At 39.5% G+C, this 27,087-nt stretch overlaps 15 protein-coding genes across 18 annotated transcripts; 10 read left to right on the plus strand and 5 right to left on the minus strand.

The window, feature by feature from the left end:
- The first annotated feature begins 512 nt into the window (after positions 1-512).
- Positions 513-3,331, plus strand: LOC6647572 (nose resistant to fluoxetine protein 6). Its single transcript, XM_002069536.4, has 8 exons — positions 513-1,006; positions 1,056-1,398; positions 1,455-1,516; positions 1,583-1,892; positions 1,953-2,169; positions 2,241-2,428; positions 2,491-2,959; positions 3,019-3,331. The coding sequence occupies exons 1-8, from the start codon at positions 757-759 to the stop codon at positions 3,217-3,219; spliced, it is 2,040 nt and encodes a 679-aa protein (XP_002069572.2). The 5' UTR covers positions 513-756; the 3' UTR covers positions 3,220-3,331.
- Positions 3,332-3,538: 207 nt separating this feature from the next.
- Positions 3,539-4,921, plus strand: LOC6647571. Its single transcript, XM_002069535.3, has 3 exons — positions 3,539-3,669; positions 3,739-4,351; positions 4,407-4,921. Exons 1-3 carry the CDS (start codon positions 3,603-3,605, stop codon positions 4,882-4,884), a joined length of 1,158 nt encoding a protein of 385 aa, XP_002069571.1. The 5' UTR covers positions 3,539-3,602; the 3' UTR covers positions 4,885-4,921.
- A 108-nt stretch (positions 4,922-5,029) lies between these two features.
- Positions 5,030-6,156, minus strand: LOC6647570 (dynein light chain Tctex-type). Its single transcript, XM_002069534.3, has one exon. It carries the CDS (start codon positions 5,959-5,961, stop codon positions 5,626-5,628), a length of 336 nt encoding a protein of 111 aa, XP_002069570.1. The 5' UTR covers positions 5,962-6,156; the 3' UTR covers positions 5,030-5,625.
- A 283-nt stretch (positions 6,157-6,439) lies between these two features.
- Positions 6,440-7,140, minus strand: LOC111519222. Its single transcript, XM_047009415.1, has 3 exons — positions 7,039-7,140; positions 6,659-6,976; positions 6,440-6,592 (listed from the first exon to the last, which is right to left on the minus strand). The coding sequence occupies exons 1-3, from the start codon at positions 7,105-7,107 to the stop codon at positions 6,440-6,442; spliced, it is 540 nt and encodes a 179-aa protein (XP_046865371.1). The 5' UTR covers positions 7,108-7,140.
- A 367-nt stretch (positions 7,141-7,507) lies between these two features.
- Positions 7,508-8,646, minus strand: LOC124459685. Its single transcript, XM_047009175.1, has 3 exons — positions 8,464-8,646; positions 7,807-8,124; positions 7,508-7,734 (listed from the first exon to the last, which is right to left on the minus strand). Exons 1-3 carry the CDS (start codon positions 8,509-8,511, stop codon positions 7,564-7,566), a joined length of 537 nt encoding a protein of 178 aa, XP_046865131.1. The 5' UTR covers positions 8,512-8,646; the 3' UTR covers positions 7,508-7,563.
- Positions 8,647-8,674: 28 nt separating this feature from the next.
- LOC6647567 (omega-amidase NIT2) lies at positions 8,675-9,952 on the plus strand. Its single transcript, XM_002069531.4, has 5 exons — positions 8,675-8,749; positions 8,805-9,142; positions 9,209-9,389; positions 9,449-9,682; positions 9,745-9,952. Exons 1-5 carry the CDS (start codon positions 8,740-8,742, stop codon positions 9,852-9,854), a joined length of 873 nt encoding a protein of 290 aa, XP_002069567.1. The 5' UTR covers positions 8,675-8,739; the 3' UTR covers positions 9,855-9,952.
- Positions 9,953-10,234: 282 nt separating this feature from the next.
- LOC6647566 (mediator of RNA polymerase II transcription subunit 31) lies at positions 10,235-11,630 on the plus strand. Of its 3 annotated transcripts, none has more exons than XM_002069530.4 (4): positions 10,235-10,302; positions 10,617-10,738; positions 10,890-10,979; positions 11,031-11,630. In XM_002069530.4, exons 2-4 carry the CDS (start codon positions 10,711-10,713, stop codon positions 11,567-11,569), a joined length of 657 nt encoding a protein of 218 aa, XP_002069566.1. In that variant the 5' UTR covers positions 10,235-10,302; positions 10,617-10,710; the 3' UTR covers positions 11,570-11,630. The 3 variants fall into 3 exon arrangements, with proteins under 3 accessions (XP_002069566.1, XP_023034275.1, XP_023034276.1); XM_023178507.2 differs by having other exon boundaries at positions 10,617-10,732; XM_023178508.2 differs by lacking the exon at positions 10,617-10,738 and having other exon boundaries at positions 10,241-10,302.
- Positions 10,249-12,687, plus strand: LOC6647631 (structure-specific endonuclease subunit SLX1 homolog). Its single transcript, XM_023178509.2, has 2 exons — positions 10,249-10,302; positions 11,744-12,687. The coding sequence occupies exons 1-2, from the start codon at positions 10,290-10,292 to the stop codon at positions 12,625-12,627; spliced, it is 897 nt and encodes a 298-aa protein (XP_023034277.2). The 5' UTR covers positions 10,249-10,289; the 3' UTR covers positions 12,628-12,687.
- A 16-nt stretch (positions 12,688-12,703) lies between these two features.
- LOC6647630 lies at positions 12,704-13,706 on the minus strand. The gene is made up of 2 exons (XM_002069528.3): positions 13,187-13,706; positions 12,704-13,124 (listed from the first exon to the last, which is right to left on the minus strand). The coding sequence occupies exons 1-2, from the start codon at positions 13,665-13,667 to the stop codon at positions 12,796-12,798; spliced, it is 810 nt and encodes a 269-aa protein (XP_002069564.1). The 5' UTR covers positions 13,668-13,706; the 3' UTR covers positions 12,704-12,795.
- A 274-nt stretch (positions 13,707-13,980) lies between these two features.
- LOC6647629 (pickpocket protein 28) lies at positions 13,981-16,176 on the plus strand. Its single transcript, XM_002069527.3, has 3 exons — positions 13,981-14,533; positions 14,598-14,700; positions 14,761-16,176. The coding sequence occupies exons 1-3, from the start codon at positions 14,216-14,218 to the stop codon at positions 16,092-16,094; spliced, it is 1,755 nt and encodes a 584-aa protein (XP_002069563.1). The 5' UTR covers positions 13,981-14,215; the 3' UTR covers positions 16,095-16,176.
- Positions 16,177-16,633: 457 nt separating this feature from the next.
- On the plus strand, positions 16,634-21,643 carry LOC6647628 (importin-5). Its single transcript, XM_002069526.4, has 4 exons — positions 16,634-16,836; positions 17,577-17,726; positions 17,953-20,395; positions 20,469-21,643. Exons 1-4 carry the CDS (start codon positions 16,756-16,758, stop codon positions 21,104-21,106), a joined length of 3,312 nt encoding a protein of 1,103 aa, XP_002069562.1. The 5' UTR covers positions 16,634-16,755; the 3' UTR covers positions 21,107-21,643.
- A 105-nt stretch (positions 21,644-21,748) lies between these two features.
- Positions 21,749-24,209, plus strand: LOC6647627 (protein spartin). Its single transcript, XM_002069525.4, has 3 exons — positions 21,749-21,999; positions 22,346-23,796; positions 23,858-24,209. Exons 2-3 carry the CDS (start codon positions 22,361-22,363, stop codon positions 24,087-24,089), a joined length of 1,668 nt encoding a protein of 555 aa, XP_002069561.1. The 5' UTR covers positions 21,749-21,999; positions 22,346-22,360; the 3' UTR covers positions 24,090-24,209.
- A 156-nt stretch (positions 24,210-24,365) lies between these two features.
- LOC111519192 lies at positions 24,366-25,640 on the plus strand. Of its 2 annotated transcripts, none has more exons than XM_047009177.1 (4): positions 24,366-24,615; positions 24,666-25,049; positions 25,110-25,130; positions 25,225-25,290. In XM_047009177.1, exons 1-4 carry the CDS (start codon positions 24,451-24,453, stop codon positions 25,246-25,248), a joined length of 594 nt encoding a protein of 197 aa, XP_046865133.1. In that variant the 5' UTR covers positions 24,366-24,450; the 3' UTR covers positions 25,249-25,290. The 2 variants fall into 2 exon arrangements, with proteins under 2 accessions (XP_046865133.1, XP_046865132.1); XM_047009176.1 differs by adding an exon at positions 25,441-25,640 and having other exon boundaries at positions 24,367-24,615; positions 25,110-25,379.
- A 16-nt stretch (positions 25,641-25,656) lies between these two features.
- LOC6647625 (protein KRTCAP2 homolog) lies at positions 25,657-26,304 on the minus strand. The gene is made up of 3 exons (XM_002069523.4): positions 26,230-26,304; positions 25,860-26,160; positions 25,657-25,803 (listed from the first exon to the last, which is right to left on the minus strand). Exons 1-3 carry the CDS (start codon positions 26,231-26,233, stop codon positions 25,686-25,688), a joined length of 423 nt encoding a protein of 140 aa, XP_002069559.1. The 5' UTR covers positions 26,234-26,304; the 3' UTR covers positions 25,657-25,685.
- An 18-nt stretch (positions 26,305-26,322) lies between these two features.
- On the plus strand, positions 26,323-26,984 carry LOC6647624 (28S ribosomal protein S18a, mitochondrial). Its single transcript, XM_002069522.3, has 2 exons — positions 26,323-26,511; positions 26,582-26,984. The coding sequence occupies exons 1-2, from the start codon at positions 26,415-26,417 to the stop codon at positions 26,950-26,952; spliced, it is 468 nt and encodes a 155-aa protein (XP_002069558.1). The 5' UTR covers positions 26,323-26,414; the 3' UTR covers positions 26,953-26,984.
- The last annotated feature ends 103 nt before the right edge of the window (positions 26,985-27,087 follow it).

Raw genomic sequence — 27,087 nt, forward strand, 5'->3', positions numbered from 1 at the left:
TATTACATATTATATAAATTATATGAACTTAATGAAACACTATAAACAGAAACGTGTTTTATTCGGCTCAACAATTGGCGGAAAAAACAACCATTAAAGCAATTTTTGAAATTATCTGGAGTTGGAGATTTTGGGCGAGAGAGAAAAACCAGTTTTATTCGGCATCGATGAGAGTGAGACTCGAAATAATTGACTTCTTCTCATAAGGGATTCCCCTCCAAAAAAAAAATAGCATATGTATATTGCACTAAGGTAAAATAGCTAGAACGTAGTTAGCCGAGCCGGGAGATAATTTTAGCTGAATTAATATTTAACGCGCACTAAAATCATCATTTAGTCAGTTGTCGACTGTTTCTCTTAGAGAACTAATCTCTCAATTCGACGGCTACCAATTGCATAACAAATATTATAAATATAGCCGCATAATAGAAAGTGAAAAGGAAGAAAATTACAGTGAATCGTAGAACATGTACTAAGTGTTCTCATTTCTCAGAGTCTATTGATTATTTGCTCATTACTACTCCATATTTCTTACCATTCATTAATAAGTAATGTGCCTTATCGGCACCCTTAATCACAACTCGAACCCAGTGCCAACAGCCAGACCAAGTTTAGTAGCCTCAATTCGGCTCAAGTTGAAAAGAAAGTGATTTCGGGTATTGCTGGGCTATTAATTCGTACAGGCCGAGCAAGAAATTGAGAGAGACATACGGCTATAAATATCAACGTCAAGTCGACCAAAGGGCACATTTGGTTATGGCATTACTAATATCAAGTTGTGTACCATTATTGTTGCTACTGCTGTCAGCCAATTTCGGGTCGGTCAAGGCCTATTCCTCGGAGGATTTACTTATCTGGTTGCAGCATAGTAATTTAGGATATCAAGTGCTGCAACAAGCACTCAATGACAGTCAGGTAGAAAGGACGAATTTGGAAATCTCATGTGTGTCAGAAGTCCACAAACTCCTTCAAGAGGCTAACAATAAAACTTTATCGGCTCTTAAAGGTAAGTTGAGAGATTGATTATGGCTTAAGATTATCCTTTTTGGTATTAGTTCTAGATGCCTGGGGTAAATATCCACAAGGCCTGCTCTACGGCCACTTCTCGGATATGGGAAACTACGAGTCCTGTCTGAGTTTCAAGGACAACAGCAGCAAATATTGTCTGGCCAATATAAAATTTGACAACTTGATTCCAGACTCGATGGATAGTTTGGCATTAAATATAGGCACCTGCATTCCATCAGCATGCAGTGCGAACCAACTTAATTATTGGCTTAGCAACTATCTGAGAGATATTTTTGGCGAGACCTCCCCAACGAATGGAACTCTAGTGGAAGAGTATAATTGCGCAGTGGCTGATCGGCAACCATTGTCCGGACTAGACTGGTTTGCAATGTAAGTACATGGACATAACCACTGACAGATTAAAGGATTTAATTTGTAATTTACAGCTGTGTATTTGTCCTCTTAGCCCTAGTGGTTCTTTTGGCCACCATATTGGATTATAGAGAAGGTAGAAGTTAACTTAATCCTCTGTGTAATGTGAGGCCAACTTGATATATCAATATACCATTTATAGTTTCTAGCAAGCTACTCCTTTCCTTTTCCCTACGTCAAAATGTTCCTCAATTGGTAAAGACTAAGTCGACAACTGCCGCTCATATGATACCTTGTTTGCATGGCATTCGATGCCTTACAATTATATGGATCATCTACGGCCATGGATATATGTTTCTGCTGTTGGCTCCGAATGTGAATGCCTATGACATTGTAGCCTGGGCCCAAACACCTTACTCCATGATACTGCAGAGTGGTTCCATCTCGGTGGACACGTTCTTTCTACTCAGTGGTTTACTGTTAGTAATGAGCACTTTGCGGGAACTAGAGCGGTAAGTCATATGACTAATCCCTACTTTTTAAATTTCGATGATAAACCTAATCTCTTTTAGTAATTCGGGTCGTCTTAATGTCCCTGTTATGTATCTGCATCGCTTTGTACGTCTTACTCCTGTCCTGGCCTTGGCTGTGCTTTTCTTCATGACACTTTTTCCACGTCTGGACGATGGTCCTTTTTGGAAGATGTTTACGGGGTCTTCTCAACTGTGCAGGGAAACCTGGTGGGCCACTTTACTATATGTTCAAAATTATGCAGCAGCTGGAAAGATGGTAAATGACTCTCAAGCCTCGCTGAAGATCTGAAGATCCTATAATCCTTGTACTTATTAACTTATTAACAGTGCCTCGGACATTCTTGGTACCTTGCTGTGGATATGCAACTGTATATCCTTTCGCCAATTCTACTAATTGCTCTTTACAAGTGGGGCAGAAAAGCTGCTGCTGTCATTGTTGTCATAATTTTGCTACTATTTGGTTGTGTCTTTAGTATTGTCATGCTTAATAACCTTCAAGTTTTCCAACGCAATGGGTAAGTATCACTAAAAATTTAACAATGCACCACAAGGCACAGAATCAATTTAAACCTTTCAGAAATCTGGGAGCAGACTCGGCAGAGATGCGTCTCATATACTACACCACACATGCGCGTGCTAATCCATGGCTAATCGGCTTACTGTTTGGATATTTCCTGCATTGCAATAGCTATCGCAAGCAGTTTCCCAAATGGTTATCCTTTAGTGTCTGGCTAATAGCTTTATCTCTAATAGTCACTGTGCTCTTTGCCGTCTATCCGTACACCCAGACAGGATCGGGTGATATATCTCCACTGTCCGGCGCCTTCTATATATGCTGCAGCCACATTGCCTGGCCCTTAGCGCTGTGCTGGCTAATTTGGGCATGTCAGACAGGTCAGGCCGGTTTAATTAACTCGTTTCTCAGTTGGTCATTTTGGCAACCTTTGTCTCGGCTTTCATATTGCCTTTACATCTGGCATCTATTGGTGGAAACAGCTCATATGGCCCGCATAAAGACGAGCCTTCATTTCTCAAACTATGACACGGTAAGTGAAAAATGGCATGAAACTTACTTCTGAATCATCATAATTCTTCTTTTTAATAGGTTCTACAATTCTGGTCACATTTTGGAATTACTTTAATGGTATCAACTGTGATGTACTTATGCATTGAGGCACCCCTAGTTAAATTGGAAATGCAATTATTAAGCCCACGGAGAACGGCTGATAACAAACCAAATTCAGCTTCTAATACAAATACCGTATCGGTGGTTGGAGTTTCACAGCAAAATCTTGTCAATGCCTAGTTTATCAGTATTTAGTAATTTGGTAATACCTCCAATACACATTCGTACCTTTTTTTGCACATCAATCGTGGTTGCTTTATTACCACTGATGATTGATGAATACCTCAACCAATGTGATGATTTTGAATTTTTTGTTTGTTTTAATTCAATAAATATACAGATTTCAACTTTTTTAAAATATAACAGAAGATTTTGAATTTTAGGCGGCATTTCTGGAGCGCCACAGTGCAACCATATGGTCTGTTAATTAACAGACTGCAAATAATTCGGCCGAACATGTTCGAGTTCGTGAGTACTGTTGTGTTATGTTCGATGGAATGAAAATATTTTAGCACGTGCAGTGGGCGATTTTAAATTGTTTATTTTATTTAAAACTGACGGAAATGGACGACAAAACGCTAATTGAGAGTGTTTGCAATCATAAGCGAGACACGTACTTGCCCACAATTGGTAAGACATATGTTAAGCCACCGTTTAAACGACTTGCTCTTTATTTTCGGCCATGATCTTTGTTTGCAGTGAAATTTCAAAATGGATCACTGGGCAGTGGAAATGCTGACTTTAGTATTGTGGAGAGCAATAGGGATCAGCGAAAACGCGCTTTGGTCTTAGCTGGCCAACAAATCTATATGGGCGACTTGCAGGATAGCACAGAGTACAACACGTACATTTGTTTGCGCAACAAGAGCACCAACAAGGTGCAAATTGTGCCTGTCCAGCAGTCGCTGTTAGCTAACAATGTTTACAAACAATTGGAAAAGAAGGAGCAGATGCCAGTGCTGAGCAAAGAACATGCTACTAAGAAGCTTCTCAAGGAGTTTGGTAGCCGCAAAGCCTCACGATATGTGAACAACAGCGAACAGATGATGGTCAATGTGGATGTAGTGCGTCAGGATCTCGATGAGACAGTTCAAAATTCAACGCTCAATGAAACGAATGCAGAAGAGGACACACTGCCTGATGCGAATGTCAATAACTTGGAATATTTGGCCACTATAGTACCCAAGTTTGATAAGACTGCCACCAAAGTGAGTGAGGTCTACGATGTGGATGATGTAGTGCCGCGGCCACTACTCGATAGGCTAGATGAAGAGGCTAAAGTCGTCTATGGTACTCCGGTGGAATCGCTTCCGTAAGTTTAAATGCTTAATTTGACGATTATTTTTAAATCCATGTTTGTTTTTCAGCATCGAATCGGAATACTTGCGTGATTGCTTGAAACGCATTCAAGCTAAAGAAATTGCCTCTAAAGAGGATTTTTTGCACATCAAGCTTATTATTTATATGGATGCCCTGCAGACTTTAATAGGATTGCGATCACGTCAAATGAAAAAGGTTGAACTGTCCGGCATCACGGAAAAAGTCGAGAACGATATAGTTCAACGTTTTGCTGATCCAAAGGTGGCCAAATCATTTACGCGCACAACCTACAGCACTGAGAAAGCTCTTACCCACTTCATTGTGTTGGCCCTGCTGATAAGCGAGAAATATGAAGTCGACATGAACGTTTTATCACGCACACTGCGCACAACCAAGGATCGAATCAAATCCTATGCCCACATTGTTAACGCTCGGCCCAAGTCTCGCTCGGATGTGCTGAGCCTTCGTTTGCCCAGCACTGTACCTGCGCTCAGTACATCCAATCGTTTTCAACGCAAGAAATAAAACACCCTTTATTGCTGGGACCATCGATTAAACAAAACTTCTTCCTTTTTGATTGTTTTGGGGTTGGTTGGGGGTCAAGGTCACAATATAAATACATTTTCAATTAAGTATTCCCGCCGTCAACTAACATCAAACACGTTGGTCATTTTCAAATACTCCAAATATTGGAAATTAATATTTAATTCATCTTTATTCTACATTTAGTCAATTTTAAAAAGGAAATGAAATAAAGTACATAGTTTTCGTGACTATTTTGAAAGGCTATCAAGATTAGTGTGTGTGCTAAATAACATTTAATTTGTGTTTGATATAGCGGAATTTCTACTTTTCACTCTTAAATTTATTCATGCCCATGCCACCCCCCTTGATAAAATCTTGGCTACGCCCACTGTCAAGGGCATTTTATGTTTACAATAATTTTTATTTACGTTAAAGAATCGAAAAAATAAACCGGTAACATATTTTTTTAAGCACGTACATCACCATACACTTTTAGAACGCAACTGGAAATAAAACGATTGACTCCTGGTGAACAAACAGTTTAGTTTTACCAAGGAATTCGATGTGGGCTTTTGTAGGGCGTGGGTGTATGTCTCCATGTATGTTTGTGTCTCTATGTACGGCAGCAATCTTGTTAATCCCTCCCCCTTATTAGTAAATATCGTAGAGTTCCTCTATTGGTTCACTATCCTCATACTGCATTCTCCTCAACTTCATTTCATCGACGCATCAATATCCTTTTTAAACAGCCAGTCCAAAGACTGAGACAATGCAATACATGGTTTTGTTTTCCCAGCGCACCGTGCAGCTGCCGTCTGTATCGTTATTCCAATAGCAGGAGCTGGCCGTATGTAATCCGGCGCCATTCTTTTGCATTATCATGGCCGTCACAATATATTTGTAGGGTTTCTGCTCCTTGGTTAGCACAGTCAAACAATTTTCGACCACCTGGCCGGTCCAGTTGTTCACTTTGTCGTGTTGGTAGGCGTTTCCGCCTATAGTTGTCTCGATGGCCTCCTTAATGGTCTTGCTAACATCATCGACAATAAATTGGCTTTCTTCGCGTGAGTCATCCATTTTGCAAACAGACTGCTTTGCTAAGCAATTCGCTTGGTCTTATATATTGTATTGTAATGCTTCTGTCTAATTATATGCACGCGTCCTTTACTAGTAGACGACGCTTGTTTGTAATTGTAGTATTTTTTCGATATTATAAAACGAAATTATATTAAGAAAGAAAACTAGATTCTCTACTACGACAAAAACAACAACAGTGCTGAAAAAAAAACCGCCTAGCCATAGAGATGTTTTCGATATTTTTGCGAAAATCACACAATCGTTATCGACGTTATCGGAGCCAAATTAACGGTGTTATCGGACCATCGTTATCGTTATCGACGTTAAAGCTTATAAAAACGTTAAATCCAAAAGCAAATATTTTTTTTGCGCTACTTCATTGACTTTTAGCAACTATCGAAAAAACTTACTCAAAACTGAAAACATGCACAGAAAATTCGTAATAATTTCAAAATCAAATAATATATATTATGACTAGCTATAAATCCTCAACAAATTCAAAATATACATTCGTAAAATATTGTGGTCTATTATCAAATATCCATGTTATTTCTAATAAGTACTCGCCAGTTGGTAATGGAAGACGCAACAATTCAGGCTTTAGATAGAAACCCTCAACAAGTTGTGGTCCCTTTAGTTAAAATATAAAAGTTTTAAAATTTATACAAATTCAAAAAAAATTCACTAAAAAACTTACGTAGAAAGGGCATGGGTGATTGATATTTGTAAACTCTTTAAATAAATTGAAAATCAAAGAAATGATCGGATTATTGGGCTTTCGTAGAAAACGACAGGCATCAACCGTTGCATTAAATAACCAAGGTTTATATCCATTGGCTTTCTTGAACATTTCAGCATGAACCCACAAATTATTAACAGGTTGTAAATATGTACTGTTAATATTCAAAACAGTTACGTGTCGTCTAACTGCCTTTAAGCGGCAATTATATATCAGGACCCACGATTTGTTGAATGTCTCGCACTTGGCATTTGTCATTTTGAAAATTACAGCATTCTAAATTAAATTAAACAAAAAAGATTCCTCAGGTAAATAGTATAAATCATATGATTACTTACATTATATTCAAGTTTTAGGCTCAAATAAATTGCCACTGCTAGTGTCAAATACAAAACAGTTGTCTTCATTGTAAAAAGTTGGAATGCAATGATTCTATTGTGTAGATCAACTGCCATTATTGGGCTAAATGGTCTGCAACAATATTATATTTCACTTGAAACAATAAAATGATGTAATCGCTTCAAATAACAAGCAAAGTTATAAAGGGATGACTGTTGATTGTATTGAATTTGCGTTTGGCCAAGTCTTTAAACGGTCATAGTTTTAATATTTTCAGACATCAAGTGTCGTTGTCCCTATCATATAATTTCAAATCTTTTTGATCAACTAATTTGAGTTTTGATTCAAATCAAAATAGAATAATATTCAGTTTGATAAGCAACATAGTAAATATTAATCACAAACGTTAAAAAAAAAACTTTATTAATTTCTGCTTCAATGATTTTAAACATTTTATGGTACAGTAACTTAGTTGTTAATGGTTGGATACTTTGTATAGTCTATATAATTGATTTTTTTATAATTCATAATATTTTGTTTACCTGCTTATAAATCCTCAACAAATTCAAAATATACGTTCGTATAATATTGTGGCCTATAAATATCCATGTTATTTCTAATAAATAGTCGCCAGTTGGTAAAGGAAGTCGCAACAATTCAGGCTTTAGATAGAAACCCTCAACAAGTTGTGGTCCCTTTTTTATATAAAAATAATATAAAACGAATTTACATCAATATTTAAACAAAAAATTTGAATGAAAACTTACATAAAAAGGGCATTTATGATTGATGTTTGTAAACTCTTTAAATAGATTAAAAACCATCGAAACAGCAGGATTATTGGGCCTTCTCAAATAACGACAAGCATCAAAAGTCACATTGATTAGCCATGGCTTATATCCATTGGCTTTCTTGAAGAGTTGACCATGAACTGACAATTTATTTACCGGATGCAAATAGGTACTATTAATATTCAAAACAGTTACGTGTCGCCTAACTGCCTTTAAGCGGCAATTATATACCAGGACCCACGATTTGTTGAATGTTTCGCACTTGGCATTTGTCATTTTGAAAATCACGGCATCCTTAACAGAAGTATAAGAAAATAATCCTTAGATAAATGTGAAAATCTAATCTAAATACCTACATTAAATTTAAATTTCAGGCTCAAATATAGAACCACCATTAAACTCAACGATAACACACAATTCTTCATGATTCTAAGTTCAAAACTAAACTACTTTTTAGTTAACTTCTATTTTTGGCTAACTAAACTTTAAACACTATTCGATATTATCGTTTATGATAGATATTTAAAGCTTCAATGACTACAACAACGATTAATTTAAATAATTGCTTTAAATGTTAGTACTTTTTAATTAGCTAAACAAATTTTAAGAACATTTTCATGTCAGTTAACTCACCAAGAGTCCAAGTCCCAATTTGTAGGCCCGTGTTATGATCGCAATCATTATTATTTACAAAGGTCTTATAATCACAATCGTTATCATCATTATTTTTTATAAAGGTCTTTCAATCGCAATCATTATTATCATTATTTTCGAATGGTCATTGAATTCAGTTTACATTTTGACAGATGCGATCGTGTTGTGAGCTGTGTATATAAATAGGCGGTGCAATTCACCCGAATGCAGTTTTCTCTTGACAACCGACTACTGAAGCTGTAACTGATTAACAGAATGACTAATAGTAAGAAATACTGTTCTCAATTCTCAACATATTTCTCATTATTTGCTTTTGTCAGAGCTTACGCTAGCCTTGCTCCAATTGCCAGTGACCAGTGATGTGGAACTCAATGTACGCCGTGCTGTGGATGGGATCACGCAGTTAAAGACTAATAATCCCACGCTGGAACTTGCCATTTTGGCGGAGAGTTTCAATGCTCCTTACGGAGTGGAACATTTCCCCAAATATGCGGAAACTGTGCCAAATGGTCCCACTTGCCAGGCTCTGTCCCGTGTATCCAAGCAGCTGGGCATCTACATCATTGGCGGCAGCATTATTGAGCGTGAAGGTGATAAGCTTTATAATACGTGCACAGTGTGGTCACCAGCAGGAAAACTAATTGGAAAACATCGCAAGGTAAGCTAGGGAATTTTTTATATAAGCCAATAGTACCTAATTATTGCAATTAAATAATCCGAACAGATACATCTCTTCACCATTAGTATTGATCCCGTAAATGGTGGCGGAGTTCAATTCGATGAGGCAGCTGCTCTTACGGCTGGCTCTGAAGTGACTGTGGTTCAGATTAACCAGCAGAAGGTCGGTATTGGCATTTGCCATGACAAGCGTTTCGAGGAATTGGCTCGTATTTATCGCCATATGGGTAAGTTTAAATTGAAATCCAATTGAGATAGACATTCGACTGATATCAGTGTTTTCTAGGTTGCTCAATGATAGTTTATCCCTCGGCATTTTGCATCTGTCAGGGACCAATGCACTGGAAACTTTTACAGCGAGCTAGGGCCACGGACAATCAGCTATATGTCGTCACTTGCTCACCAGCGAGAGATAATATGTCTGGGTATGTTGATTATGGGCATTCCATGATAGTTGACCCATGGGCACGAGTGCAGCGAGAGGCTGGAGAAGGATGCGAGTTAATTGTGGAGGAGATCGGTAAGTATTTAAGCCTGAATGTTGTTTAAGGTGGGCAACTGTATAGGCTTATTCCCAAACAGATTTTGACATGGTTGAGGACGTTCGTCGCCAAATTCCCATCTACAAACAGCGCCGCACAGATGTATACACGAAAGTCAAAACGGAGTTATCTAAACTGAACATAGTATGAGGATCATCTTTATCCGCAAACTCAATCAATTTTGTTTTAGTCTTTATTGACTACTATGTCTTTTTAATATATTTGAAATAAATTTTCGTTACACAAAATCCGTCTTTCAGTGGCGCCTCTGTGGATTAATTTAAAACTAGAAATTATCGGGTTGCCGGGTAAAAACAGTCGATTACAAATGTATCGACTGTTTCCAATTGTATTTCGCAATTTTGGTGTTTAACAACACTGGAATAACAATACTGCTGCGAGCTCTAAAAGAAATGTAAAAATATTAAAATTAATAATAATTCCCCGGTTTTTATAAAGTAACTGTGAACAAGAAAATCACATCTGTTGTGGCCTTTTGCTTTTTGTGATTCATTTTCTCCAAGCGCAGAATTAAGACGATAAATAGGAACAAGCTGGGGAAAATTCGTCTGGCATCTAAATGAAATGAGTTCATACGGTTTGTAGTTAAAAAATTATGAATCTTTAAACATAATAAACCTTAAACAATTGCAATGCTTAAATGCCACAAACAAAGACAACAATCACCAACACAAAAGGAGCGACTGCCGTTTCTAGAATTGCTGTTTTAATTTAGCTTTGTCGCCGCTCCCACTGCCTCCCCACCCACATCGCCCCTGTTCTTCATCATGCCTATGGCGCCGCGATTGCCACTCATACATTTGTTGTAATATTTTTGTATATTATAAATTTGTGCTATTTGTTTCGTTTTTCTTTCTTATGATTATTATAATTGTTGTTGAACACACACAGCCACATCTACCACCACATCCACATACTAAGTACGTAGCCACAAAGACACAGGACGAAATCCAAGACCCAAACCCTTTCCAGGCTACCAAGCAAAATGGCCAAAATGTACGGAAAGGGTAAGAGTAAGTAAAAGCCACAATAAATTCACACATAATTCCACATGCCTTTGTATGCCAAACAAAATAAAAATTAAAAAAATGAAAACCAAAATTAAATCATGCAAGTTAAATTTAAACCTGATCTAATGTGATTACATTTATATCTATTCCTCAGCGGCCATCGAGTCGGAAGAGCAACAAAAACGACGTTGGCAAATCGAACTAGAGTTTGTCCAGTGTTTATCCAATCCCAATTACCTAAACTGTGAGTACATGCAGCACAAAAATGAAGCATTCTTGAATAAGTTGTTTTTAGTTCTTGCCCAGCGCGGATACTTCAAGGATCAATCGTTCATAAATTATCTGAAGTATTTACAATACTGGAAAGAGCCGGATTATGCCAAGTATCTGATGTACCCAATGTGCCTATACTTTTTGGATCTCCTGCAGTACGAACACTTTCGACGGGAAATTGTCAATTCACAATGTTGCAAGTTCATTGATGATCAGGCAATATTGCAATGGCAACATTATACCAGGAAACGAATGAAACTAATCGAGAGTGCTGCTGCTGCCCAGCAACAACAACAACAACAACAGCAGCAGCAACAACAACAACAGAGCAATGGCAGTGGAGGCATGGAAGCAGCCTTAGCTGGCGATAGCGGTTCCATGATGATGGGAACTGCCAACGGCAACGATAACTCAATGGGCAATGCCAATGCTGATATTGGCCTTATAGTTGCAGCTGGCATGCCCAGAGACACTCAGGTTATGACAAATCCTCAGCAACAACAACAGCACCAGCAACACAACGGCCTGGCTTCGGCCAACATAAAACTAGAAATGAATTAGATATATAGCCGATTAATGATTTTGTAATAAATTAGTTTAAGAGAAATGTTTCTATCCGAAATTAAGTCGCTTCCTTTTGGGTTGGCTGATTTTGGTTACTACCTTGATCCAAACATTTAGCCTAGTTACATTTCGGTTTTGTTTTTTTAATAACTCCAATATTTTGCTCCACAGACAAGGAAGCTAATGGTGAGGATGATATTGCTCACAAGGGTCACTTCTATGGCGTATACTTGCTGTGCAGCCAAAGCTTGGATTCCCGCTACCACGGCAAATGCTATGTGGGCTTCACGGTTAATCCCAAGCGTAGGATTAAGCAACATAATCGTGGTCGAGAATTTGGTGGCGCCAAAAAGACCAGCTCCAAGGGTCCTTGGCAAATGGTCATGATTGTCCATGGCTTTCCCAATAATATATCTGCCCTGCAATTCGAGTGGGCATGGCAGCAGCCCACGCTATCAACTCGATTGAAGTGTTTTCCCGAATTGAAGCGTAAGAAGCCTAAGGAGAGTCATTTTGATTATAATTTTCGCATATTGAATCGCATGCTGGGCGTTGGTCCCTGGAATCGTCTGGTCTTAACCATACGCTGGCTAGAAACAGACTTTGAGAGGAAATTTGAAGAGTGGCCTCTGCCCCACCAAATGGAAATTGTAAGCGGAAAAGTCTCCATTACAGCATCGCAACGCAAAAGAAATGATATCCTAAATCCGGAAGGCAGTGCAACTGTTATTTGGAACTCTGAGTGTCATCTTTGCATGCAAGAGATTAGGCAGCCAGAGCGTTCCCGCTTAGGATGCACAAATCCTTCATGCAGTTTAACTTGCCATATTCTCTGTCTCGCTAACTATTTATTGGGTAATCAACCGGGCCATTATATACCCATTGATGGCGAATGTCCGATATGTGAAACGCACATTAAATGGTCAGCTCTTTTGCAAAGGAAGCGTCTGTTACAAGGAGGAAATGCAGAAGAGGACGATTCGGATGGCCATGGGGAGCTTAGCGATATTCCCGATGTTGACAGTGATGTGGAAATATGCGATCAAAGTGAATAACGATATAATCTGTATACAGTCCATCGAAATATTCAATTAAAAAGTATTTTAATAAAGCAAGGGAAAGTCGAAAAAATATATCAAAAACTACAATAGTATTTGTAGAATTTTAATTATTAATTAATACTGGACCCATTGGTATCTTACTTTAGGCTTATATTCTCTTGGTCATACATCTAATCCAGTGAATTGTGTCTTAATATTTTTTAAAGCTTTCTTGTACGAAGTCAAAAGTCGGTGCATTTCCCGCTTTTCCCTTAGATAGTACTCTAGGGACATTTGTACGTATTGTTCACCTTTGAAATTAAACGTGGAGACTTCATTGACATCAACCAGCGTCGAATCTTCGACAGTTTGTGCATTTTGAGCTGGGGTATTAGATGTCCTAGCCTCTGTAGCGGGGGAAGGTAGTAATGGAACTTGAATTACAGCCGCTGGCTCTGATTGCGAGTTAGTCCGCAGTCGTTTCCTTGAAGGTGACACTAGGCTGACCTTAACTGTAAAACAACAGGCTATTATAAAGAGAATTTCTTTAATAGAACTTTGCTTGGCCACTTACTTTCATTATCATACAGAGACTCCGGTTCAACTAATTCATATTCTGCAGATTCAAAATTTACATTTGTTGTAGATGATTCCACGGTATTAATATTGATCTCATCTTCATCGCTGCCAGCCATATTAATATAATAACTCTCCTGTGATGGGGATGTCGTGGTTTCTACTTCAATTTCTTTAAAAGATTCCTCCTCATAATTTCTAGTTGTTTGTACGGAAGTGTTTGACTTATAGGCATAGGGCACAGCTTCGCCAACTAGTTTGGAGCGAGTATTGGATTTAGCTATATATTTGGGATCGAAATGCTTTGAACACATAAACAGTTGTTCGCTGCTTTTTGGATGCACTGCAGCCAGTTCCCGCCAAAGCTTGGCGCGATCCGGTTGTTTGGGAAATGCAAATAGAGTGACATTACGCCTGGTCTTGTCATGGATATTGTAATAATTATCACAATCCTTGTAGGCACACATTCGAGTAACCATTGTTTTTGTTTATAATTATTTCACAGGTCCAATTCAATATAATAACAAATTTTTAAACGGCGGCAAGAAAAAAAAACAACTTTACTCGCGAGCTTCGAACGTAAACACAACATTACTCACGAACTCGAACATTGTTCGCGCGTTTACTCAAATGTTCGAGCGGTTTACTCACGCGGTTTAAATCGCGTGAGTAAACGCTAGCGTTTTGGCAGAGTTGCCAGACTAAACGGTTAACACACTTTCGCACACTGAACGAGTTAATAGAATTTAGCATATATGGCAACGCCATCACCTAACGGTAAAAATGCAAAAATTGCGGCAGAAAATTTGTAAATATTTTTCTAAAATATAAAAAGTGTGTGGCTTCACCTGGACAACTCGTGTCCCTATTGTGCATTCCAAGTCGGCAAGAAGGCAGAGAGTTCAAGTTCAGGCTTATTGATTTTCTTTGCCTCTGCCCGTCTTTACAATATAATCCCACTCCCAAATTTTCAAGTGGCTGCCTGCTTTCATTTTTGTTATAATATTTTTGCCATCGAGATCGAGCTATGTTTCTCCGTGAAAAAGGCTGCGAGTTGGATGCTAGCATAGCTCGACCCGAATCCGATTTGGAGAGCAGCAATATAGCAGGCATTGATCTCAGTTCAAAGCCTTCAAGACCACCTGCAGGAGTTTCTTCCATTTGTAAGAGTTTTGTAATTACGTACCACGATTATTGTTCCCACACTTCGATCCATGGAGTTCAGTATTTGGGAGAGCATCCACGGCCCATCAGAGAGAAGGTATTTTGGCTTTGTGTCTTTGTTGCCTCCATATACTGTTGCTCCACTCTAATAAACAACGCCTACACAAAATGGACGGAGACGGTAAGCCTGACCAAATGTTATTTCATAAAGCATAAAATAAAAATAAGTGTTTTTGTTTCTGCAGCCTGTAATTGTAAGTTTTGCTGAAAAATCGACACCTGTGTGGAATATACCATTTCCAGCAGTTACCATATGCTCGGAAACTAAAAGAATTCTTAAACCAAAGGGTAACTAATACATCACCCATTTTTAAAATTAAGGATTATTCATAATTTAAGCTTCTTTAGGTAATGGAACCTCCTATCGCTCGCTTTATAACCAATTCAATGAATACATGCAACAGTCTCGTATTTTTAAACCTGAAAACATTACACCCAGTGAGTTGGAGGAGTTTCGCACTCTTTTACATGTGTGCAACTCTCAGATTGTTGATCAGGACATGCCATTGATAGCTGGCGATGATTTGGATTATTTAAATGTGCTGGAACGCATGCTACCACCATTCGAGCGATATTTCTTCTATTGCCGATGGCTAAGTCGATTCAACGAGTGCGATAAGTTTTTCACCAAAACTTTGACTGAAGAGGGCATCTGTTATACGTTCAATGGTCTTAGACCCACTGACATTTACAGAGAAGATACCTATCAATATCACATTGAGAAACAAATGGAAACTAAAGCATGGAATTCGACCAGGGCCAAACATTTGCCATGGTCACTAGAGACGGGCTATCCTCCTACCAGTGATGTGGAAACGTATCCAGCGCGTGTTCTCAGTGCTGGAGCACGATCGGGCATATTTATGGCTCTTCAAAGTTTCAAGCAGGAGGTAGACTATGCGTGTCGTGGACCAGTTCAAGGCTTTAAGGTAATACTGCATGCTCCAGATGATGTGCCTCAGGTGTCGAAGCAATTTGTACGCATACCCATGGGCAAGGAAGTTCTAATTGCTGTTAAGCCCAGCATGATAACCACTTCGTCGGGCATTGCGGAATACGATCCACTGCGCCGTCAATGCTTTCTCAGTCATGAGCGTTCTTTGCGCTTCTTTAAGGTTTACACTGAATCTAACTGCCAGTTGGAATGTTTGGTGAACTTTACACTGACCAGATGCGGCTGTGTAAAATTCTCAATGCCCCGGGATATGAATATGCCTGTTTGTGGCGAAGATAAGATTTATTGCTACGATCGAGCCGAACGAGAGCTTTTGGTACGCGAATTTCAGCGTGTGCGTGCTCTCAATATGGCCTCTGATGGAGATCAGATAGGTGTAGAAACCGCCTGCAACTGTATGCCTGCGTGCACATCTCTTGCCTACAACACCGAGATATCTCAAGCAAATTTCGATTTGGATGAAATGCTATTGGCTGAAGGAGATACAGAGTTTATGCAAGAGTATCCGGGATCACAAATGTCTCGTCTGTCAATTTACTTCAAGCAGAGTCAATTCATTACTTCAAAGCGATCGGAGCTTTATGGAATCACGGATTTCTTGGCCAATTGTGGTGGCATCTTTGGCTTGTTCATGGGTTTCTCTATTTTAAGCATGGTTGAAATGTGGTATCACTTTACCTTACGTTTCTGGAGCAATTGGAAACATTTGGCTAGAGTGAGAACTTAAGAAAACGCATATTTTGTTACTGTACCCAGCAATTGAGATAAATTGCTCGGGAAAACAGAAACCATTATAAATTTGTTATCAATTTTTTATGTTAATTTATTTATTTATTAGAAGTCAAGTGAAATGTTAATTATCTCATAGAACTTGTGTTACGGCGCTCGCATCTTATGGTTTGTTGTCGCAAGTTTTAAATTTTTTATTTTAATTTAAATAAAGTAAAAAACTGTGTAATCGAAATTTATTGCTCTTTTTAATTCAAGCGCCACACATTGAATAACCTGGCAACCCACGGCTTAGGGTCCGCGCCAAAACAATCGACAAGCGCGCCACAGAGTTGACAAACGAAAATAACAAAAAAACACAATTTGACGTTTTAAACTTAAACTAGGCATTGTTCAATCAGCCAGGAAGTAAAGTACAACATAAAGCTTCTGTGAAACTCAAGAGCGTTAGCAAAGGACTTCGTGAACGAAAAATAATTTGATATAGGCCAAAATTTGCAACCAACTGGCAACCCGGCGTTGCCCAGCGTTTTCTATTGTTCTGCTCTTTTTTAAGGCGGCCTTCGTCGCGTGAAGATTGTGTGGACAAAGTGCTTGCTTGTGTGTGTGCAGATTTGCAATTAATTTTAATTTAATTACAAATTAATAGGCGAAACAAAATGGCTGCAGATCAGGCACAATTTCAACAGTTGTTGGTTTCCCTCCTTTCCACGGACAATGATGTTCGGCAGCAGGCTGAGGTAAGTACGGAAAAATGAATGTGATTTGTCCAGGGGCGGGGGGATCAAGAAGACGGCGAAAAATGTTCAATTTTAATGCGCAATATGCATATTTGTGTATTTTGTTTAGTATATTTGCATGCTATTTTCATTTCTCAGCTATATATAATAGACCAAAATCAAAAATTATCATTGCAATGTAATTTAGAATACTGAATCATCAGCAGCAGCAACCGCACGGAGGAAAAAAACGTGTTTTTGCTTTCCTCTTTGGCCACAGTATTCGCATGTTGCGGGCGTGTGTTTGTGTGTGTGTGTGAGTGTATGTTTGCGTATGCCTTTGAATGTGTTTGTGTGAGCGAAAAGCGCTTAAAACAAATTCAAATTTTTTATTATTTTATTTTCCTTTTCAATTGTGATTCTTTATTCGTCTTGAACGGAAACATAAGACAGGTGCGTTAAAAATCAGGAATGACGCATTGTCTGGGGAAATGCAATATGCTTAATAATTCGCATGTTTGATAAGACTTGAACACCTCCCATAGCCCCCTCCATTTGGGGAACACATGGCAACGGTAACGGCAAATGTCGATTGACCTTGGCTCCACCCGCCCACATGGAAACAACAGACAAATGAATAGGCATATAAATAGAGAGAAAGAGGGAGGGAGAGATTCGAAGAACTTTCTTTCATATTTGATTTTGATTTGTTACTACATATACACATACATATACATATTTCAATTTACTTTGTTTTGTAGGAAGCCTTCAACAATCTGCCACGTCAAGTGAAGGTAACACATCTCCTGGGCAACATTCACAATGGCCAGCAATCGGAGGAGGCACGCCAAATGGCTGCAGTATTGCTACGTCGCCTCTTCACCACCGATTTCCTGGAGTTCTACAAAGAGGTAAGGAATGAAAGGTGTTTGGATTTTGAGTTTCATTTTCGTTCAAGTGCAAAATACAAAAATACAACTGCAATATCGATTGCCATCATTTCATAGTAATTTTATGAAAAACAAAGAAAACAAAGCACATGCCAACCCATTATGATCAATAACTTTTTAATTTTGCCTTATGATCATAATGAAATTCACATGTTGACATTTTGGTTATTTTCTGATCACTTTACAGATTCCAACTGAATCCCAGAATCAGTTGCTGCAGCAGATTCTATTGGCCGTCCAGTTGGATGTTAGCCCTCAATTGCGTCGTAAGATCTGTGAGGTTATAGCAGAGGCAGCACGTAATCTGATTGACGAGGATGGCACGAATCAATGGCCCGATGTTTTGCAGTTCCTTTTCCAATGCGCCAATTCACCGACACCGCAACTGCAGGAATCTGCCCTGAGAATTTTTTCTAGTGTACCATCGATATTTGGTAATCAGGAAGCACAGTATATGGATCTGATTAAGCAGATGCTGGCCAAGAGCATGGATCCGTCATCCGATGCAGAAGTACGCGTTCAGGCAGTTAGGGCAGTGGGTGCTTTCATCTTGCACCATGATAAGGAAAAGGAGTCGGCACTTTATAAACACTTCGGTGACATGCTGCCACGAATGATTGTCATTACGGGCGAAACAATTGAGGCCCAGGATGATCAGACTCTCCTTAAGTTACTGATTGATATGACTGAGAATTGCCCGAAGTTTTTGCGTCCCCAATTGGAGTTGATCTTTGAGATTTGCATGAAGGTATTTTCATCGCAAGATTTTGAAGACAGTTGGAGACATTTGGTATTGGAGGTGATGGTCTCGCTGGCCGAGAATGCCCCGGCTATGGTACGGAAACGGGCTGAGAAATACGTTTTGGCTCTGATTCCTTTGGTGCTGCAAATGATGACTGATTTGGATGAAGATGAAGACTGGTCCACTGCTGATGTCGTCGATGATGACCATACCGATAATAATGTTATTGCCGAATCTTCATTGGATCGTTTGGCTTGCGGTTTGGGCGGCAAAACAGTTTTGCCCCATGTAATGAATGCTTTGCCTGCAATGTTGGGACATGCCGACTGGAAGCATCGGTTTGCTGCTCTAATGGCCATTTCAGCTATCGGTGAGGGTTGCCACAAGCAAATGGAAGCCATGCTAGATCAGGTCATGAGTGGAGTCTTAGTTTATCTGCGTGATCCCCATCCTCGAGTACGTTATGCTGCCTGCAATGCCATCGGACAAATGTCCACCGATTTTGCTCCAACCTTCGAGAAGAAATTCCATGATCAGGTCATTCCTGGTCTACTTAGTCTCCTTGATGATGTGAACAATCCGAGAGTGCAGGCCCATGCCGGAGCCGCTTTGGTCAATTTCAGTGAGGATTGTCCTAAGAATATATTGACACGTTATTTGGATGCGATTATGACAAAACTGGAAAACATTTTGAATTCTAAATTCAAGGAGTTGGTGGAGAAGGGTAATAAGCTGGTACTGGAGCAAGTGGTGACCACAATTGCCTCAGTGGCTGATACTTGTGAGGCAGAATTCGTGGCCTACTATGATCGTCTGATGCCTTGCTTGAAATTTATCATACAGAATGCCAATTCCGAGGAATTCCGCATGTTGCGCGGCAAAACCATCGAGTGTGTGAGTCTTATTGGCCTAGCCGTTGGTCAGGAGAAGTTCATTGGCGATGCCGGTGAAATTATGGACATGCTTCTAAAGACCCATACGGAAGGAGACTTGCCCGATGATGATCCCCAGACCTCCTATCTAATCACCGCCTGGGCACGAATGTGCAAGATTTTGGGCAAACAATTCGAACAATATTTGCCCTTGGTCATGGGTCCAGTGATGCGAACGGCCAGCATGAAGCCTGAGGTCGCCATGCTCGACAACGAGGAAGTCGAGGATATCGAAGGTGATGTTGATTGGTCGTTCATTAACCTCGGTGAACAGCAGAATTTCGCCATTCGTACCGCCGGCATGGATGACAAGGCGTCTGCCTGTGAAATGTTGGTTTGCTATGCCCGCGAGCTAAAGGAGGGCTTTGCTGAATACTCTGAGGAGGTTGTCCGTCAAATGGTGCCCATGCTTAAGTTCTATTTCCATGATGGTGTGCGTACAGCGGCGGCGGAATCACTTCCCTATCTTTTGGACTGCGCGAAGTTTAAGGGCCCACAATATCTTGAGGGCATGTGGCTCTACATTTGCCCGGAGCTGTTGAAAGTCATCAATACCGAACCAGAAGCAGAGGTTCAATCCGAACTGTTGAACTCATTGGCCAAGTGCATTGAGACATTGGGTCCCAACTGCTTAAACGAGGATTCGATGAAGCAGGTCCTGGAAATTATCAACAAGTATCTTCTGGAGCACTTTGAAAAAGCTGATAAGCGGTATGCTGCAAGACAGGAAGAGGATTACGATGATGGCGTCGAGGAGGAATTGGCCGAGCAGGATGACACCGATGTTTACATATTATCGAAAATTGTAGACATTACCCATGCTCTCTTTATGACCAATAAGGCACAATTTCTGCCAGCCTTCGACCAGATCGCGCCACATTTCGTCAAACTCTTGGATCCGTCGCGTCCGACTGCTGATCGCCAGTGGGGTGTCTGTGCCTTTGATGATCTGATTGGTAAGTTGAAGACGTTGCTCACAATATTTGGATTTTATTTTAAATTGAATTCATTTTTTTTCCTTTCATGAAGAATTTTGCGGTCCCGCCTGCGCCCCCTACCAGCAGTACTTCCTACCAGCTCTATTGCAATACGTTTTGGATAAATCACCAGAAGTCCGCCAGGCAGTGGCCTACGGCTGTGGCGTTTTGGGACAATTTGGTGGCGAGCAATTTGCCGTCGCTTGTGCTACGATCATTCCACTCCTCGTTCAAGTCATCAACGATCCCAAGAGTCGCGAAGTGGAGAATATCAATGCTACAGAAAATGCCATATCGGCGTTTAGCAAAATTCTCAAATACAACAAATCCGCCCTTACCAATGTAGATGAGTTAATTGCAGTGTGGTTCTCGTGGCTTCCAATTTCCGAGGATCCAGAGGAGGCAGCTCACATCTATGGCTATTTGTGCGATCTGATTGAGGGAAATCATCCAGTGATACTGGGAGCAAACAACTGTAATCTGCCGCGCATTGTATCCATCATCGCCGAAGCATTCTGCACAAATGTTTTGGAGGCGAAGAGTCCGACGGGCACACGAATGCTGACAATTGTGAAGCAAATCGAATCGAATCCCGATGTGATGCAGGCATGTGCCAGCACACTTAGCCCCGAACAGCAGCAAGCCATACAGGATGCCTATCGGGAGTTGGCAAATGCACCAGCTAACTAAAAATCGAGTCATCAGACAGCCACTAAGTAGAAGGCGATTGCAAAAAGCGTGCGAAAGAAGAATTGAGGCAGGAAACCCTCAAATTATTATTATAGTCTTATATATATAACATATAATTCTATACACGCATATATATTTATAATCCATGGAGTTATTCGACTACATAATTGTATATATAATTGTGATTTCAATCAAAGTCTTCTCTTCCGAAGAAAAAGAAAGTCTGCGTCAGGTTAGAATTTGACATGCTGCATGAAGGATTTCCTCTTCATCATCACGAATTAACAAATTCCAATAGATTATCTTCGTTTTAAAATGTTTTCATACGTTATATACATACATACCTACATATACAATATATGTATATAGATTTGGCTAATAACCACGGCCACAAAACTCTCCCTTTTTCCTTACACAAAAAAGGATATGTGAATTGTCGTCCGAAACGAACGAAATGTAAATTATATGCATTCAAAACAAGAATAACAATTATGTATTTAAAAAAAAGAACACGAAATAAATTCAAATTAACAGAAATATGTTTTCGTTCTTAATAACGCAATTGTCTTGGAAGACTTAATTTTTTTTGGAAAGATTGTCACATTTTGCTCTTGAATGCTACCATTTAAAAGTGGCATCTTATGGCGCCAACCGAAGTTGAACTCTTATCAACACTGGCACCATTAATTTCACGAAATGCATTTTTCAACACAGGAATCTCAAGCAACTAAAAGTAAATAATTACGATGAAAACATGTCGGGAACAAAGTACATCGACAATCCATATCTAATGCGTCAACAGTATAATAAAAGCATCAAGACATAAATTCTCAATGATGTGGTAGACGGACATTGTCAAGACAGCGGCCAATAAATTGATTTAACTGAAAATTGTGAGTACAACAAGTGGGATAGGGAAGGTTGGTCAAGAGAGAGGTTTGGGGGATGACCTTAATCAACATCTAAGCCAAAAACTACATACGTCACAGATATTTGGACCGAAATGAACAGCTGCCCTAACAAGAAGATGACTCATAGAAAGTCCTATAGTGTGACTATTCCTATTAATATATGTATTTACATATGTACAAATATATATTGCCGGAAGAGGGCAAATGATGGTTATTCAGTTGCTTGTGTGGCCTCTGCAAAAATGCAACAACAATATAATCAAGTCGGTTGATGTTAGTAAGTTTTAATTTCATCATAATTAAACGATTGCCTCTCATTGCTTTTCAGCTAATCCATTTCATCATGTCCAACGAGACAGAGTTTCTTGAGGCTTATGCTGCCATAAAATCGTCTTACAAATTAGCCATTGAGCAGGTCGAAATAGCAATCAGTTTTGAAGAACAGGAGAAGACGTCTGGAGATGTAATTGCGGCCTATGAGAAGGCATTAGACATGATTGAGGACACATTCCGTATACCTGTTGGGCTGCCGGATGAGCTTGATAACGTACAGGATCAATGGACTGATGCCTGTGCCTTGATCCAGAAATTGAAGAGTGCCAAGATAGAGATTAATTACCGCCTAAAAACGCTCAAGACGCCCATTGATCAGAGTGCCCAGGAGGCAAGGGAGGAAACAGTGGATGGCCCCAAGCCCAGCCGTCCTTTGTTAACAGAGAATCCCTCAACGTTCTATGACATAGCGAATAAAGGGGGCTCACCCAAAACCTATAAGGAAATGGCAAATGGATTACGCGAGCTGTTGGCGAGTCGTGAATCTGAGGCTCAATTGGATGAGCTATTTCAGGCTCAGATAAAACTCTATCGCATCGAATCGAATGGTGGAGTTACATCTCTTACTGGGAATTCTAAGATGTCCCTGGTCATGTGCACTGTTGGCGGTAAATGGAAATATCTCAGTGGTATCTATTTCATTCAGTGTGCAATGGGTGAAGATGACTCGGAAATGATTTGGCTTTATCCACTGATCCCCAATATAACAAATTGCTATCGTACAGATTACGGGGCCTTTATTTTTCCCGATATTGAATCTCAAGATCCTGGCAATGCCTTTGGAATTATTCTGGTCAAGTCCCAACGTCCGCTTAGCACAACGGCTGGCGAAACAGAGGAAGAGCAGATGGAGGACTTGCGACAGTTCTTTCTGGATTTGCTTGAGGCCGTTTTGGCTGGAACTGTGGAGCAATTGAAATCCCCAACCACACAACGTGCTGACGCAAGTTCCGCATCGACTTCGGAGCAGGTGTCCAAGCACATTGTCTGTGCGGCGGATTTCATTGCCCGCAATCTGGTAAAGGGAGCGGAGAAAACTGGTGGTCTTATGATGAAATCTACACCATATTTAATGTCGAAAATGTCAGCCGCCCCGCCGGATGCTCCCACCCAAGTACCCGCATCAGTGCAAACAACAGTGGAGGTCGCTCAAAAGGTTACTCATGCTGCGGCTGGTATGACTGGATGGATAGCTGGAAAAGTAGGCACTGCTTCGCTGGCAGTAGGCCGCGCCTTGGCTCCCCATGTACAGACGCAAGGTTCCCGCTTGCTGCAGAAAGGATTTGGCTATGACAGCAATGAGGCCGATAGCAAAATGGAAGGAGCTATGACAATAGCAGCCGGAGCCGTGGAGGGCTTTACAACGGTTTTTGATGGCCTGGAGACATCGGCCAAGATTTTGGGCAATAGTCTGAGTGAAAACTCGGTTAAAATTATTGAGCACAAGTAAGAAATTTATACTCTAAATTGACATAATTTGTAATCAAAATCATTTAACTATTTTCAGATACGGATCTCCAGCAGGCAATCTAGCTTGTGGAACCTTCGATACTGTGGGAAATGCTTTTATTATCAGTCAAAACGTCAACTATATTACACCCAAGGGAATCGCTAAGAAATTGGTTAAAAAGACTGGTGAAGCTGTTGTTGATGACTATAAACGTGATTTACGTAAATCAGAATCTCATTATATAAATGCCGGATCTCTCTATCCGGATTTGAGAGCATTAAAGGATTAAAAATCCTCTATAGACCAATTCAAAACCAAAGATATTCCAAAAAGACAAAAATTGTTAATGATATTTTTCTGCTTGTAATCTCAAAAACAAATTTTTATTAAACAAACGCTTTTAACAGAATATTATGGATAATGCATATTACAGAACTTGGAATTGTTTTGCTGAATTTATTGAGCCCATAACAATCACTTTGAAAAATTATTTTTATTCAAATTTTAAGCGGGGTTAAAAATCATAAAGTCTGGCAACGACATTATTGCAATATTGATATTTTTAATTTTCCAACACTAAAAACAGAATATAAACATTGAATATTCACTGTGTTCAAATATAATTTGAAACACATGAAACATTGCCAATTATGAGTGATAAAATAATGACTGAGGTGCCGCAAACACATTTGCCTGAGATTAAAGCCGAGCTAAAATATGAGCAGTTCCGCAATGTGATATTAAGACTGAAGCCACTAGAGCATTTGGACATCTATCAGGAAGTGCAATCCGAAGAGAACTTGGATAAGCATAAGGTTTCTATACATTCATTTTCATACATTTATTTATGGATTGTATTTTTTAGATTTGTGAAAGCTTTCGTAACGTTCTCAAGAGTGACTTAAGTTTGGAAGAAATCACATCGCTGTATACAGTATCCTTACTGATGCTGCTTTTATCGGAATCCCAAGATGACTGCCAGTGTCATCGCAGTCTAGAATTCCTTAATGAATGTTTTAATTATACTGATACTCTGAAGCCCACCATGATTCACTATGCTACAGAGAGCATGCTGGAAAGCTGTAAAACTGTTTCTGGAGATGAAGAGCAATACTTTGTAAATATTTTGGAAGTCATACCCCATGCAATGGTGTCTAGTGAAACGGGAAAAATGATATCTCTGGGACTGCTCAGAGCTTTTATTGCAGACCTGACCAACACAAAAATAATCCTGCACATTTATAGAAATGTAAGTAAAAGGCAATATTTCTTCATGAAATAAACAAATATTAAATCTGTTTCATTTAAGATTCCGGAAGTCTGGCAAATGGTTAAGTCTATAACCGTAGATTCTATATTAGAAGTGTGGTCACTGCGCCGATCTTACATTTTAATCAAAAGCTTTGCTCTGCTTATAACCGCAGCTACCTTTAACCCAAACAACTTGAGCCTGAGGCAGGCCGGATATCGCGGATTTGAGAAACCATTAAATATCACGGAGATGACCGACTGGTTTAAGAACTTAAAAGATAAATTGGACGAAAAGCACAAGATTACGAAAAGCAAAGTGGGACAAACGGTAAGTAAGCTAAAAATCGCTTGTTTTTGGTAAACTAAAAACAATTATTTTCCATTTACAGTTGGTGCGATATATAGACTCAAATATTCTAAGCCTGTTGTCTAAAAATGGGACTAACGAAGTGACCTCCAATGGTGGTACTGAAACTGCCGCATAGCTCAATTCCAGCGTGTAACCCACAAGATTTATTGTTAATAATTGGAATCAATCATTAATGACTGCACAGTTAGCATTTATTTAATATAGAGATTGCATGTGTGTGGAATTTATTATAAATATTAATTATGCAGTTGTATAAAATTGTAATTATTTAAATTTTTTGCCACTTTTTTTGACCGGCACATCAACAGCTGCCGCAGCATTCGAATAATACTTTGAGGAGATTCGATTTATAAAATACAGACCCAATAGAGAGAAAAAAAAGCTAAAGAAGTCGGAGGAATTAATTATACAGATCGATGCATCATGGATTGAACGTACCTAGTTGTAGCACAAACTCTATGCACCAGTCCGGCAGCTGCCACAGTCAGAGTCAAACAGAAAATGATCTCTGGTACCAGTTTAGCTTGAAAATCTTTACCAAATATAACCATTTCTGCATTTGAGACACATGTTAGGCTCAAGATAAAGAGCCACGAAAACAAGTAGCCGCCCACCAGGACGTTGATTTGAGAGCCATTAAACCAGTCGGAACAGAATCGGAGAATGGCAAATATTAATAGGCTCAGTATGCCGGAGATAATGGAGGAGACGAGAGTGTTTTTGCTACTTAGTGAGGCAGCTGAAATTGGAATAAAGCATTGTAAAGTAAACTAAAAATATTATTTATTTTTGTTTACGCCCGGCTTACACATTTTCACTTTAGTTTTCCGGTCCCAGCTGTAAATGGAAATACAGCAATCGAATATCGATATTTACAGATATGCGATAGCATTGAATTTTCGCAGGTGTGGCAACGCTTTGCTAAAGCAACAATTACATTGCCTGTGCGGTTTAACAAAATAGTAAATAATTTATAATAATTTGAATTAAACAATGGCTACATTGCTAAAAGCTGCTATCAGTCCTCTGCGACTTGGTTTCTGGCAGACGCGAAACATTGCCACCACCTCCCCAACGTTAATCAAAGAAAGTAAGTTAACATTTGTAGTTGCAGCTGATTTCATAACCTTTTAACTTTACTAAAACTAAATATTTACCAGTACACGAGAAGTTGGAGAACAATGTGATGGTGTATGAAGGTGTCAATGTGGAATCTGACCGGTCCTCGAAAATGCTTAAAGCTGCCTGCGATACCACATTCTGTCCGGAATGCACTTTGGGGCTGGATATTAAACACACCGATGTCCTGATACTTTCGCAATACGTTCGGTCTGATGGCTGCATGCTCCCCAGACGCATCACCGGTCTCTGTCATCGTCAGCAAAAGAAAATGGGAACTCTGGTGACCATGGCACAAAAGGCAGGCCTTATGCCCAATCTGGGACCTTCATGGAGCAAGAAGGATCCAAAGAAACGCTTCGGATGGCGGAAATATAACAAATACTTTCTCGAGTCAACAATTAAATATTAAATTTAGACAATAAAATGTGTTTGTTTGCTAAATGGTATTGTTTACTTTCAAATACTGCAAATAAGAAACACTGAATTTTCGAAGTGTAAATATTTTTTTTGCGCTCACTGTATATCGATAGCGTTAGCTTTTGCG

This window comes from Drosophila willistoni, chromosome 3R, assembly GCF_018902025.1.
Source record: "Drosophila willistoni isolate 14030-0811.24 chromosome 3R, UCI_dwil_1.1, whole genome shotgun sequence".
Lineage (NCBI taxonomy): Eukaryota > Metazoa > Arthropoda > Insecta > Diptera > Drosophilidae > Drosophila > Drosophila willistoni.

Excerpts from the sequence above, each read along its gene's own strand:
- LOC6647572 (XM_002069536.4), top strand. The coding sequence starts at position 757 with ATGGCATTACTAATATCAAGTTGTGTACCATTATTGTTGCTACTGCTG. Across the intron at positions 1,007-1,055 it reads AACTTTATCGGCTCTTAAAG|TTCTAGATGCCTGGGGTAAA; the intron begins GTAAGTTGAGAG and ends TTTTGGTATTAG. Across the intron at positions 2,170-2,240 it reads ATGCAGCAGCTGGAAAGATG|TGCCTCGGACATTCTTGGTA; the intron begins GTAAATGACTCT and ends ACTTATTAACAG.
- LOC6647571 (XM_002069535.3), top strand. The coding sequence starts at position 3,603 with ATGGACGACAAAACGCTAATTGAGAGTGTTTGCAATCATAAGCGAGAC. Across the intron at positions 3,670-3,738 it reads CACGTACTTGCCCACAATTG|TGAAATTTCAAAATGGATCA; the intron begins GTAAGACATATG and ends CTTTGTTTGCAG. Across the intron at positions 4,352-4,406 it reads ACTCCGGTGGAATCGCTTCC|CATCGAATCGGAATACTTGC; the intron begins GTAAGTTTAAAT and ends TTTGTTTTTCAG.
- LOC6647570 (XM_002069534.3), bottom strand. The coding sequence starts at position 5,961 with ATGGATGACTCACGCGAAGAAAGCCAATTTATTGTCGATGATGTTAGC.
- LOC111519222 (XM_047009415.1), bottom strand. The coding sequence starts at position 7,107 with ATGAAGACAACTGTTTTGTATTTGACACTAGCAGTGGCAATTTATTTG. Across the intron at positions 6,977-7,038 it reads GCCTAAAACTTGAATATAAT|AATGCTGTAATTTTCAAAAT; the intron begins GTAAGTAATCAT and ends AATTTAATTTAG. Across the intron at positions 6,593-6,658 it reads ATCACCCATGCCCTTTCTAC|GGACCACAACTTGTTGAGGG; the intron begins GTAAGTTTTTTA and ends TTTTAACTAAAG.
- LOC124459685 (XM_047009175.1), bottom strand. The coding sequence starts at position 8,511 with ATGATTGCGATCATAACACGGGCCTACAAATTGGGACTTGGACTCTTG. Across the intron at positions 8,125-8,463 it reads AATTGGGACTTGGACTCTTG|GATGCCGTGATTTTCAAAAT; the intron begins GTGAGTTAACTG and ends ACTTCTGTTAAG. Across the intron at positions 7,735-7,806 it reads ATCATAAATGCCCTTTTTAT|GGACCACAACTTGTTGAGGG; the intron begins GTAAGTTTTCAT and ends TATATAAAAAAG.
- LOC6647567 (XM_002069531.4), top strand. Across the intron at positions 9,143-9,208 it reads TAATTGGAAAACATCGCAAG|ATACATCTCTTCACCATTAG; the intron begins GTAAGCTAGGGA and ends TAATCCGAACAG. Across the intron at positions 9,390-9,448 it reads TCGTATTTATCGCCATATGG|GTTGCTCAATGATAGTTTAT; the intron begins GTAAGTTTAAAT and ends AGTGTTTTCTAG.
- LOC6647566 (XM_002069530.4), top strand. The coding sequence starts at position 10,711 with ATGGCCAAAATGTACGGAAAGGGTAAGA. Across the intron at positions 10,739-10,889 it reads AATGTACGGAAAGGGTAAGA|CGGCCATCGAGTCGGAAGAG; the intron begins GTAAGTAAAAGC and ends TCTATTCCTCAG. Across the intron at positions 10,980-11,030 it reads CAATCCCAATTACCTAAACT|TTCTTGCCCAGCGCGGATAC; the intron begins GTGAGTACATGC and ends AGTTGTTTTTAG.
- LOC6647630 (XM_002069528.3), bottom strand. The coding sequence starts at position 13,667 with ATGGTTACTCGAATGTGTGCCTACAAGGATTGTGATAATTATTACAAT. Across the intron at positions 13,125-13,186 it reads GTCTCTGTATGATAATGAAA|TTAAGGTCAGCCTAGTGTCA; the intron begins GTAAGTGGCCAA and ends GTTGTTTTACAG.
- LOC6647629 (XM_002069527.3), top strand. The coding sequence starts at position 14,216 with ATGTTTCTCCGTGAAAAAGGCTGCGAGTTGGATGCTAGCATAGCTCGA. Across the intron at positions 14,534-14,597 it reads ACACAAAATGGACGGAGACG|CCTGTAATTGTAAGTTTTGC; the intron begins GTAAGCCTGACC and ends TTGTTTCTGCAG. Across the intron at positions 14,701-14,760 it reads AAGAATTCTTAAACCAAAGG|GTAATGGAACCTCCTATCGC; the intron begins GTAACTAATACA and ends AAGCTTCTTTAG.
- LOC6647628 (XM_002069526.4), top strand. The coding sequence starts at position 16,756 with ATGGCTGCAGATCAGGCACAATTTCAACAGTTGTTGGTTTCCCTCCTT. Across the intron at positions 16,837-17,576 it reads ATGTTCGGCAGCAGGCTGAG|GAAGCCTTCAACAATCTGCC; the intron begins GTAAGTACGGAA and ends TTTGTTTTGTAG. Across the intron at positions 20,396-20,468 it reads TGCCTTTGATGATCTGATTG|AATTTTGCGGTCCCGCCTGC; the intron begins GTAAGTTGAAGA and ends CCTTTCATGAAG.
- LOC6647627 (XM_002069525.4), top strand. The coding sequence starts at position 22,361 with ATGTCCAACGAGACAGAGTTTCTTGAGGCTTATGCTGCCATAAAATCG. Across the intron at positions 23,797-23,857 it reads GTTAAAATTATTGAGCACAA|ATACGGATCTCCAGCAGGCA; the intron begins GTAAGAAATTTA and ends AACTATTTTCAG.
- LOC111519192 (XM_047009176.1), top strand. The coding sequence starts at position 24,451 with ATGAGTGATAAAATAATGACTGAGGTGCCGCAAACACATTTGCCTGAG. Across the intron at positions 24,616-24,665 it reads AGAACTTGGATAAGCATAAG|ATTTGTGAAAGCTTTCGTAA; the intron begins GTTTCTATACAT and ends TGTATTTTTTAG. Across the intron at positions 25,050-25,109 it reads TCCTGCACATTTATAGAAAT|ATTCCGGAAGTCTGGCAAAT; the intron begins GTAAGTAAAAGG and ends GTTTCATTTAAG.
- LOC6647625 (XM_002069523.4), bottom strand. Across the intron at positions 25,804-25,859 it reads AGAGTTTGTGCTACAACTAG|CTTTTTTTTCTCTCTATTGG; the intron begins GTACGTTCAATC and ends CGACTTCTTTAG.
- LOC6647624 (XM_002069522.3), top strand. The coding sequence starts at position 26,415 with ATGGCTACATTGCTAAAAGCTGCTATCAGTCCTCTGCGACTTGGTTTC. Across the intron at positions 26,512-26,581 it reads CCCAACGTTAATCAAAGAAA|TACACGAGAAGTTGGAGAAC; the intron begins GTAAGTTAACAT and ends AATATTTACCAG.